Source organism: Caenorhabditis remanei, chromosome II, assembly GCF_010183535.1.
Source record: "Caenorhabditis remanei strain PX506 chromosome II, whole genome shotgun sequence".
Taxonomy (NCBI): Eukaryota; Metazoa; Nematoda; class Chromadorea; order Rhabditida; family Rhabditidae; genus Caenorhabditis; species Caenorhabditis remanei.
Genome location: NC_071329.1, coordinates 12,941,675 through 12,953,715, shown reverse-complemented (window position 1 = coordinate 12,953,715; position 12,041 = coordinate 12,941,675). Strand labels below are relative to the sequence as shown.

At 35.7% G+C, this 12,041-nt stretch overlaps 1 protein-coding gene across 1 annotated transcript; it reads left to right on the top strand.

The window, feature by feature from the left end:
- Positions 1-5,052: 5,052 nt before the first annotated feature.
- On the top strand, positions 5,053-11,580 carry GCK72_006532 (uncharacterized protein; the record flags this gene model as incomplete). Its single annotated transcript, XM_053725670.1, has 7 exons — positions 5,053-5,119; positions 8,176-8,241; positions 10,344-10,575; positions 10,624-10,798; positions 10,851-10,945; positions 10,990-11,025; positions 11,466-11,580. The coding sequence occupies 7 exons, from the start codon at positions 5,053-5,055 to the stop codon at positions 11,578-11,580; spliced, it is 786 nt and encodes a 261-aa protein (XP_053589864.1).
- Positions 11,581-12,041: the final 461 nt, after the last annotated feature.

The window sequence follows — 12,041 nt, the reverse complement described above, 5'->3', positions numbered from 1 at the left end:
GACTGATTACTTGTAGTATTGAGGGGTAGTTGTTTATAATTTTAAATTTATAAAACACAGTTTAATATTCAGATAATATCAATTTCAAAAGCACATTTTGAATAAAACAACTGTGAGAAACTGCACAATCATCAAAATATTTTTTTCAGAGATTTTTTTCAAAAGTTGAAAAATCTTTTTCAATTTTTGCGGAGAAGTAAAAATTCATTAAACCATTAAGAAAAGGGAAAAAAAGGAAGATCGAAAAAGTTGTTGCAAAAATTGTAAAACCATTAAAAAAAGGGAAAAAAGTCGACATCAAAACGAACATCACTGATCATTCAGCACTGATCAAGGAAGTAGACCATGCTTGATTACTGTAATAGTCAGGAATGATAAGATAATATTAGTTGTTGATCATTTTGAATGAGAGCAAGGAACAAACTATAATTCAACAGAGAAAATCAATTGATCGGAGTGCTGTTTGAACTCAGTTGATCACATGGGGTTGTGCGATTGAAGCAGAAATCTTAAGACGTCGGAAGGTAACTACAGTACCTGCCAAAATCTATCATATTTTTCCTTTTTTTTTAGCTGAAAATGCCCAACTTTGAGAGTGTGTCTTAGTAAGACTAACTGTCCCACAAAATAAATTTTTATCGGATCAAATAGACTAAGAGTAGAACTCTATGTTTGTAGTTGACAACTTTCTAGTACGCGCATTCCTTAGAATGTTACGTATCGACAAAGTAATTTCTCCCTCAAATCGACCCATTTAGTGCGATTTTTGAGCTGTTGACTTGAAATTACTATAACTCTATAGAAAATGTCCGTACAAAAAAGATGCCAATTGCAAAATGAAGTTCTGCTCTTGGTCTATTTGATCCCATGAAAAGTTATCCTGTGGGACTATTAGTTTTACCATGGTTGGGCATTTTCAACTGAAAAAGGAAAAAAAAGAAGATAGATTTTTGGCCCATACTGTACCAGATCGTCATGATCATCTCCAGAGGAACCACGATCCTTGAAGATCATTTATGATGTCATCTGAAGTCATAAACTCACTCTCTACGACATCCTCGAAGTTCACTCCCAACCTGTTATTCTATGCAACGAAAAATCATTGTAATGGGTTCATGAGTCATTTCTTGCTCTTTCCGTGAGCCCATTTCCAACGTTTTCGTTCTCTTTGTCATCTTCTCCAACTCATTTTCTCATGTGATGAGATCGCTCATCAACGAATAAACTTGTGATCGCTTCTCTCTTTTTCATCTCGTGTCTTGAATACCAATTTCGGTGAAAAAAGAAATCAAGAAGAACTGCAAATAGATAGGTCAAAATTAATTCCGTGCCTCCGCCCTCATTTCATTGTTTTGTCCCATCCCCAAACAACAAAAGTTGGAAAGTCTTCACGGCTCGTTGACGTCTTCTTTTCCTCACTTGGTTATCCTTTTCTCGAATGGAATCAAGAAGAGAAGAGGCCTCCCGTGCTGCAAAAATGTGGAGTCCAAAGCAATCTTTGGTGAGTTGAGTTATGTTACTCGTCGTGTTCGACTATTCTGTTTTTATATCTCGTCACCAACTAATTATCTGGTTGTTCGAGATCTAGTTGTTCTTTTTGTTGTTGGAACTTTTCTATTATTATTTTTTGTATTTTTATAATTATGAAAGTCGACTTTGTAACAACTTTTTCGAGTTTTTTAGTTGCGAAATGACGAGTTGCAAAGTGTCACGGAGCCCTAAAAGGTGCCCACTTTGGTCGGAGCTCGGTTTCCGTTATCCCCGAGGGTCGAAATATTTTATAGTCGAATTGTAATAAAAGAAAGGACCCCGACCTAAAAGGCTTTGAATGCTCATCTTTGAGCAAAAATAGTTTCATCTATAACATTTTATCCCAAAAACTATAAAAATTTTAATCTTGTCCATAACGCTACCAGGGCGGCAATAAGTAATAAAAGAATGCTTCAGAAACATTTAAAAGGCATAAATGTGAACGTTTTCTGTCTAGAAAAAGCGTCACCCAATTTGATTAGTTTCATGAATAAAAGGGGAGGTCCTTGGATATCCGGATGGATCCCAATAGATATATTTATTGCACTTTTTTCAATGTCATTTCATATTCTCCAACCGTTTTCAATTTCATTCTTATTTTCAGAAGAATTCGGAACTCGACGATCCAAAGGATCTACGGAAAAGGATTCACGTGCAATTTCGAAGTTTCAAGTGAGTTTATGGTCTTGTTCTCTGTACTTGGTGTTGTTTTCTATGAGCAGCTGTCAGTAGTAACCATGTTTTGACACACTTTACGATGACATGAATTATGCACTAAAAGTTAGTTTTTCCCCTTCGAAAAACTTGGCAGGTATAAATCAGCTTTTTTCGTTATTTTTTGTTTATGTGGAATGTCACAAGTTTCCACTTGAAAGAGTGCAAAAACAGAGTGCTCTTCGAATTGTCTGTTTCGTAAATATAGGGTTAATGACATTTTTGGCTTTTCTAGAAAACTTGTGAAATGTCTCGGAATCCGATCAGAAACCTTCTTCTCCTTCTTCAGATAATAGACGGTTTCCTTCAAAAACATGAATCTCTTGGTTACCTATATGTTGTTGCCAAGCATTCTTCATATTTTCAGTCTGTGTTTCCTTCCAATTATTTCTACATTTTCTCTCTTCTTCTTAATATTCTCTTTCTTCTTTTTCATTCTTCTTTCTTCTTCATCTTCATCTACTTCCACTCATCTCTCAACCATCTGCTCCGCACGACGATTTTCAGAACATATTCAAATCGAATCAACCGTGTAACTCGCTTCATCGACTCCTTTGTTTTTTGTTTCTCTCCCTTTTTCTTTCCCGCCAAAAGTAGTGCTTCTTGAGACGGCACTCGACGTCTTCTGGGTTGTCTACCAACTTTTTCTCTCAGCCTGTTTCCATTTGACATGCCACCGAAAACATAATTTTTCTGTTTTTTGAATTCGAAAATATCTGTTCAAATTGATAACTTATTTCCTTCGCCGCCCTTATTTCCATGTCTCGTGATTTTCAAATTAGCTTTATTTATGTATTTGTTGCCCTCATCGGCGAGAAAAAAAGGGGACCGCTTCCTGCAATCTTTCTCAGTTTTTTACTGGGTCGTAGACATCTCTTCATCATGTCTTCCTCATTCAGAAGACACCAAATGAGTCTCTTTTCTTGTTCATCTTATTCTCTTTAAGAGGAGTCAAATATTAGTGATCTTGAGATTTCAACAAATTCCTTTCTCTTCTTCTTCTTCTCTTTTTCGTTTTTTAATCGTTTCAAACAGCTCGAGTCTCTCGTGACCTACGAATCTTATAGATTCTCATCAGTTTCTCCTTTTCGACACTGAATCGAAAAAGCACTCATCCCCTTTTTTTTATGACGTAAGGGGTAGAACACAAACCGAAAAAGAAGATAATTTTTGTAACGACTTTTGTAACGACTTTTGTAACGACATAATTCGTGTATCCCAGGTGACAAGACCCTTATTTTTAATGACCTTTTTGGGGGCGGAGTCTCGTTTTCATTTCCTATTGAATCTTCTGGTTAGGCATAGGCTCCGAATCCCATCTATCGTATACTCAGCTCCGAAATTTGAGCCAACTCAAAATGGAATCTTCAAAGTCTTCGTGGGTATATAAAAAGTGAGTTCTTAAGATTTTCGAACACCAATTGTTTCTTGATTCATTGCTTATATCCATCAGGGAGTTTTCAGTTTCAAAAATAGACCCAATTCTTCTGGAATTTTTGAGAGAAACTAAAGAGAAGAATTAGGAGCTCAACATGTGAAACTCTCGAGAGCTGGAGCTTTTTCTTGGAAAATGATTTTGCTAGAAAATTCTTTAATAGTTCAGTTTTCTTATTTCTCAAAGGTAGAATTCCCTTGGAAAAGTCCATTCAATCAATGTCTGTTCCATGTATCCAATTACCCTTTTCTCCACTTTTCAATATAATCCAACTCCCTGTTAATCCCAAATTTCTAATTGGTTTCTTTCCATTGTTTCTTTCTATTTGCGTCATCAACCGTGTCAATCTCTTGTCTTCTTTCTTCTAGAAGTAACCTGATTCCACATATTTTCTAAATTATTAATATCTCTCTTCTCTCTTCTTCTTCTTCTTCTTCTTTTTCTGAATGAATCAAATCGAGCATCTTATCAAATTCATCATTACTTCCAAATCGCATCCCCCACTTCCTGTGGAGGTGGTGAAAACGGATGTGTTTTTCTTGCAGAGCCCATCCTATTTTTATCGCATCTGATTAGTATAAATAGGTCATCTGAAACTGATATTTTCATTCATGAGTTTTGATTCCATATTCCATATTCCAAATTTTGATTCCCAACTTTTCGTCACCTTTTTCTCTGAACACTGGTATGAGATGCAAAACACGCTATCGTTTCAATTATTTACCACTTCAAATCCGTGCCGGCATCAGTCGGAAGAAGAAATTTGAGAAAAAGGCTGAAGAAAAAGGAGACAACGAATAGAAAAGATGTACAATTTCGCCTTACTCCGTCGCCAGTCACGTCATCGGACTTTGAAACTTTCTTTCGGTGTGAAAAATTGAAAAATCCGAGAATTCCCTCTCTCAGACATCCTAGAATGAGTAATATCTTGTACTTTCTCTCTTCTTCTTTTTCTTCTTTCGAACCTACCTGCCAGCCAATTTGTTGACTTGGAAAGTAGTTGGTAACCGAAACTTTTTGGCAATGCATTCGAGAGTATTCTCTTTTTGTTTCCTTCGTTTTCTACCAAGTATGTACTCTTCTTTCAGTGAAAAGATCATTTTCTCGTTTCATATTCAGTTTTGTCTCTTGTGTTGTTTCTTCCTCTTCCTCTTTCCCTTCTCCAATTTACTCCCCTGATTCATTTTGTTGTTCAGAGCCAAATCTTATGGTTATCAAACCCTATCATTTAGTGAAACAGCTGATCAACCCTCTCGTCACTTTTTGAATAATTCAAAATTCTCGAGAAATACCTACCCAAACTCCCAATTTCGGAAAAGAAATTCTTCATCACTTGATCTCAAATTCGTGTTTATTTCTAAACCATTTTCAGAATGGACGAGCTCTCGACTTCTCCGTATCAATTCCGTCGGACTCAATCGTGCCGTGTCACTAATAAAGGTGAGTGATCTTTAAAACGAAAAGAGAAAACAAAAGAAAAAGTTCATGGAGCAAAAACAGAAGAAATCGAGTTGTGGATAGTTGAATATCCGTTTGGATGAGTAACGAAAAGAATGTCTTCTCGTTTTTTTATTTGTATTCTCCAGAATGTATTCGGATTCCACCCGAGATGACGACTTCTCCATTTTCACCTGAAATTATGATTTCATTTCCAAGTTCATTTCCAAAAGAACTTCTTCCTTTTTTCTCTTCCGATCTACATTTCCTTTTTGTAACTTTCTGAAGTTTGCTTCTTTTAAAAACAGGAAACACTTCACTTTTTATTGAGTCGAATAAGTTAAAATAGCGGAAAATGTTCGATTACTTCTTTTCTGTTTTCTATTAATAATATCCGAGAGAAACCCTTTCTTCACCTTTTTTCTCTCTTCCTTATTAATCGAAAGCTGTCTTTTTGAGAGACAAACCAATCGGGGTTTTATGGTTTTTCACTAGATTGTTATTATTTTTTTGACGTCTTTTTGGTATAGAATCGCGTGTCTGTTGATGTGGAAAGAGCTTGTAATTAAGATATCTGAGAACACGAAAACGAGCATTTTCACAGACAAAATACATAATAGGATCTCAGAAAATACGTGTTTTGTTCTCAGATCAAGACATCAAACTTTTAAATTTTGAAACAGGAAGTGCAATGAGTTCAATAAATCATGATATTTGGTTTCATAGAAATTATAGGTAGAGATACCGGTAAGGGGTTGAGAACTAGCAGTAGATTTTTTGAGATAAGTGTAGAAAATTATGGATAGTCCTAAAAATATTTTTCGGAGTTGTGATAAAATAGAAAATTTGAATTGATCTGAGTATCAAGAGTCTGAGAGTTACTGTCTCTGTACCTTTGCTAATTCAGAAATAGCGGAAAATCTTTGGAATGTTTTGGACGTTTTGGAAATCAGGCGCACAGTTTTCGAGAACTAAAACTGCAAATGAGATACATTGAATGTTGACAACTTACAAAAGGGAAGGGAAACCGTACCAGTATACACCATAAGGCAATCGCGAAGTTTGATGATTTTCATTAGAACTAGTGAAAAGAATTCAGCCACAAGTGATGACTGAATTTCCACTGATTTTCAGTAGTCTATTGTTTGTTAGACTGAAGTCCAACTCAATTTTTAAATTACTGTACGGTCAGACATAATCTCTAGTCATTCCTAGTTTGAGTCATGCAACTCATTTCCTTTGTCCCTCTGAATTCAAGTCCTTTCTAGTAAATAACATAACCCGATTTCGATAGCTATAGAATTAAAGTAAATCCTCTAATAGAGATACCCACAGTAGCAAGAGTTTGGAACACAATATCTCAACTGTCTTCAGATTTATCTTTTTTTTTCAACTGAAAAAATATTGTATAAGTATTCAGCACCAATTTGTCTGTTGCCAACTTTTTGATATCTCCTTTGAGAAAAAAAATATACCGCGTTAAATAAAATGTGCCCTCTTTTAGGGATTTTACGGTATTCTTCTTGCTCACTTTAGCTGACCGCCGGCCACTTTTTCTGTATATCTGAACGCCCAATGGTTATAAATAATAGTCCAGCTCAATCCCCCAACTACTGTAGCTCAAACATAATCTTTAGTCATTCCCAGTTTCGAGTCATGTAATACTTCTCTATGAGCTATTGTAATTCTAGACTTCCTAGAAAAAATGTATTTGAAAACAACCAAAGAAGACCTGAAACCTGAATTTGATACCTGTTTACTATGGAAAATCTGAAACAAAATCCCGTCAAACAGCTCAAAAATGGAGATGAGTTTGTGGCCGATTGAATATTTTCGTGTCATTTATCCTCTCCTATGAAATCACCCAATCCGGATTTACAACTCAGGATAATCCATCGTTTGTTTCCGTTTTTATCACTACATTCCTAGTTTTATTCTTTCATTTTCTTCGTTTCTTTCTTCTACTTTTTTCCGTCATTTTTCATTTCATCGCATTAGATTTGCATGGAGTCCCCCATCTATGCCCGAGTTCATTTGTCAGGAAAAGGAGAGCAGTTCCTTTAAAAAATTTAAAATTTCTTCCCTTTTCTCTCCAGCCATATTCAGACAGCTGACTGGTTTCTCCCTTTTATTAGAATTCCTAATGTTTGAACACTTTTTTGAGTTGAAATTCGAACTCGGCCCGACGCTCAATTACTCATTGGAGCGCAGGACTCCCCTGAAACGGATTGCTCCTCGAATTTCAGAGAAGGAGGAAAACATTTTCGCACCGAGTTTCCCGCATCAAGTTGCAATATCTCAAAAAAGGAAGATTATTGCAGAAAAGGTTTAGGAATTATCAATCGGAAATTGAATAGAAACGTCATTCCAGAAAAAACGGAAAGAGGAAATCCTTTCGTTCGCACCGGAAATATGATTTGGATTGATTCTGATGATCATTTGAATATATACTTTCAGAGAGAGAGAGAGTCTCTTCTCATGACATTTCGAATCAGACAAATTGCGAATGAAATCTCAAAATGTCTTTTTTTCGAAAAGTCTAGACATCTCTCGTTTACTATTTTAGTATCCTTTTTTTACCATTTCAAATCCATTAGCGATTCTTTAATTTTTGAAAAAAAGACTCGTCCATTGTTATGTTTCTTTATGCCGTTCTCTTCTCATTTCCTTTTTTCTTTTCCTTTTTCCTAACTCTTCATCACCTTTCTCCTTTGGAGCCGGATGAGTAATTAGTTTGCTTTTTTAGGTTTTCCTTTGTGCTTTTTTCTTCTTTTTCTTGTTCTTAGGAGTCTATCATTTGTTGTTTCCAGTTCATCTTCATCTATTTCTTGTAATAATTTCAGTTGAAACATTCAAAAATGGAAGTTGTATTGTCGATGGAAAATTAGAGAAATTAGTAGATCAAAAATCTTAAAAACTTGGATCTTACCAAAATGAGACGAATGGCTAAATATGATCGGTCGTACTCGATGCAAGATTCACCTGGTAGGTATCAGGAATTTTAAAAAAGCAACAAAAAACCCTTATCCTCTCCAATCAAAGAACTTCCCAACTTTCAGGAGCAAACGGATTGGCGCGTCGAGGTACTCAACGCGGATGCAGTCGGTCCAAATCTACAAGAAGAGGTAAGAGGAAGACGTCATGATAAACTTGGAAAGGACAAAGATTGAATCTTCTTTGCTCACGGAAAAAGAAAAACGTCTTTTCTGATTAATTAGAATGCTGAAACATGGGCAAGAGAGCAAAAGTTTGTTAGGACCTCTAGTTTTATGACCTTCTGCCATTTTTAGACTCTTTTGGTTGGTAGTTTAGTAGAGTTTCAGGTAGTTAAAATTGAATTGAAAATTTCTTTAATTTTTTCAACAATCGCTCATTTCGAAAAAATCATTGCATTCTTATAAGTTTTGGAATTCCATATGAATCAGCAAGCAAGTGCGAGTTAACTAGTTGAGCGAAAAATGTTTTGCAGTTTTTAATTTCAGATAATTTACTTGTATCAAAAAAAGAACCACTATGATTTTTCACCGACAAATAATCATGAACTATCTTCTTGATTCACATGATTTTCTATATCAAAAGCGTTTGACGAAAGACAAAGTAAAAGGGAAGGTCCCGAGTCGAGATGGAGTTACAGGTCGAGATATATATCACTAGAACGGAAATTTTGCTTTTTCAAATTCTGTATTACAATTTTGCAAAACGGTTCTATGAAAAAAGTTATTTGCGTTTTCGTAGCTTCTCAGTGCAAAAGTGAGCATTTTCAAGATTCCCAAAAATAACTTTTTTCTCATTTTTTTCAAATTCTTTTGTGCTGTATGTGTATTTCCAATCATGTTGTTTGTATTGTTTGTGTTGGAAATTTAGAAAATTTTCAGAAAAATTTTTTGAAGATGCGTCATTTTTGAAAATTTAAGAAACTCCACAAATTCACAAAAAGGATTCATAAACAATTCTGAAAAACTGTATTATTTTTAACGAACTAGACGATCTGCTGCATAGAAATTGAGTAGAAGACTCTTCCAGGCGCTTCGAAATTCAAGAAACCCGTTGAATCTGACATTTAATAAAACTCAATGAGTCATAATACGAGGTGTTCCACTTCTGCCCGAATGCATTTTTCGTCATCAATTGATGGTTAAAAATGAAATAAACGAGGCTAATTTATTCTCGAAGCTTCTCCTCTTCCCCCTTCTACAGCCCATTCTCTTCTATTGCTTTTCACGACTTCATGTCTTCTATTTTTCTTCTTCATTTGTCTTGAGAAGTAAGAAAAAACGAAGAAGAAGACGACCGGATGAAAGGAAATAAATTTGTATTATGCGCATTTATTAAGTCATCCTCATTTCATGACACAACTCTTCTTCTTCTTTCCGTCCCCAAGTTCTTCTTCCATTTGTCCGTGATGTGTGTAATTCAAGAAGTCTGAGGAAGGTTTCATTACAGTCAGACATCCTTTTTCCCCCGAAATAGATGCTAAATAGAGTGATGATAAATGCTCCTGTCATTTCTATATATGATGCCATCCAAAATATATTTCCTTCTTTCTCTTCGTAGATTTTCCCCACAACCAACTTCTTCTTCTTTATCATCTTTGAAGCATTCGTCCCTTTTTTTGTTCCTGGGTCGCCGCCTACCTGCATAAAATGATGTATTTGAGTTGTGGTCCTCATTGAAATGTAAATTTAATTTACTCGTAAAGGACCTCTCTTTTTGAATTCGATCATATTCCTCCTATGAATCGAATTTCCCGTTCTTTTTTCTCTCTTTACTTCACTCCAGAAGCCAGCAGCAATTGGAGACATCACCATGTCTTGTTACTCCAACTTTTTGCATTTCTCTGTGTTTTTATGTTTTTAGAAAGTTCCCCTTATTGATTCTGAGCATCTTCTCTAGAAAACAAGAAAAGATCTGTAACAGATACTGCTGAGAAATCTCAAGTTTCCTTGTTTTTCAAAGAATAGCAATCCATCTTAATATGATCTCAAAACATGCTCCGTTCGCTTGCCGATTTCAATTTTTTCAGAATGTATTCACGAAAATCCAGTGCTGGAAATATTCGATTCAATAACTCATATGGTAATTGGCAGCTAATTACGGGATGATGTAATAGAAACAAGAATGATTCATGTTAAAATCTAAAACCTAGAGTCCAGTCATAATTAGGAACTAATAAACAAAATGCAAAACACTTCCTATGAGTCACTTGTCAACCCACTCATTTTTCCAGGTAACTTGGGAACTATCGCTTCATTGACTTTCAGTCAAAAACAAGCTCTCAATCTCTCGTGGCGTCTTCTGAAGCCTCAAGCGTCCGCGTGCTTCCGTAAAATATTTCTCGAACTGGAAATCGCTTCTCCGAAAGTGAAACAGATTTTCTACAAGGCTGCGTTGGTCGATGCCTTCAACAAGGATGAGGATAACAGTGCAACGATGGAAGTTCATATCAAATTGACAACCAAGTGAGTTACTTTTTATCTCTAACAGTTGAATATCCCATTTGGATTCAGGTTCTTCGATGAGCTCCTCTCAACTCTCGACGACGAAAATGAGTTCGTCGCGAAGATCCGTGGAATCGGATCAGCTCATGCAATTCTTGCAAAGGGAAGCAACTTCTCTTCTGACATCTGGGAACGTCTTGGGGAGATTGCAATGGAGCGCGTTTGCTCTCATGAAGTCGTCACAGTGAGTTATAACATAGATTTAAAGAACTTCCAAAATTTGAAATTTCCTTCAGAAGACTCGCGAAGCCTCTCGCGCCTGGCGTACTCTCATCGCAATTCTCATCGATGAGCTCCGTGGAGGATTCGAGGGGGAACTCAGACAACACAGGTATGATTTCAATTGAATTCGATTGGAATAGAATTGAAATTTAGAAGTCAAAGCCAGAAACGAATGATGTTTAGCAGGAGGTTTTTCTAGTTTCATTATTTGTTTTAGTTGTGTTTTCATTTGCACTCTGATTTCGATTACTCTCTAAATGCATCACATGAAACATGCAAACTTTTGAAATATGATATCCAAGTCGGATATAGATGATGACCTTTTTGAACTCGTGGTTTTGGAAGAGAGGAAGACAATCCCATTCGGCAGATCTTGCTTTATTTTGGGAGAAGAGTAATGAATCATCAACACATGATTTTGATTGAAATATACGTATCACTTACTAACACAAGTAGCTTTTTGGTTTGCTGAGTTTTATATTACGTAAATTCGAAATATTTTCGTCTCTTAAGACTTTAATCTCAGTTTTGATACAAACAGTTCTAATTCGGATACTAATAAATTCTGATTTTCCCTTCCACTGATTTCAACTTGCCACAAATAACATCATCAACGCTCAAAAATTCAGAAAAAGCTCATCAACTGATCAAATCGAAATGGGTAAAGTGGAGGACGAAGAGGAACTTCATGCAAAACTCCAACAACTTCGAATGGACTACAACCACACTCTTCCATATACATAATTAATTCTATCTCTCTTCTTTTCTGTCAGGCTTTTCAAGTTTTCTATCTTGATTTCAGCGTTTTCATGATACTTTTCTGTTATCTATCTCGAATCTTGCTTGGTTCCTCTTTTTCTACTACAATTAGTTTCCGCCCAGTCTTCAATGTGATATTTTGTAAATATCCGGGAGAACTCTCCGCTTAGTTTCAAATTTCGAAAAAAGATATTCCATTGTTTTATATAAGTTTTGTCCAATTCAGAACCATCTTTTGGCCCATATCCTTTTTCATGGTAACTGCATGACTTCAATCATTTATTTTGTTTCTCAAATAAAATTTAAGAAAGAACTAGCAGACTGTTGGATAGATTCTTACCAGGAGGCAGACACTCTTCCGCTAAATCAGAATAGCAAATGTTGCAATGAACAGAAATTGAAACATTCTTCAGAAATACAGTCGAGTGAAAAGATCAAAGGAGCAA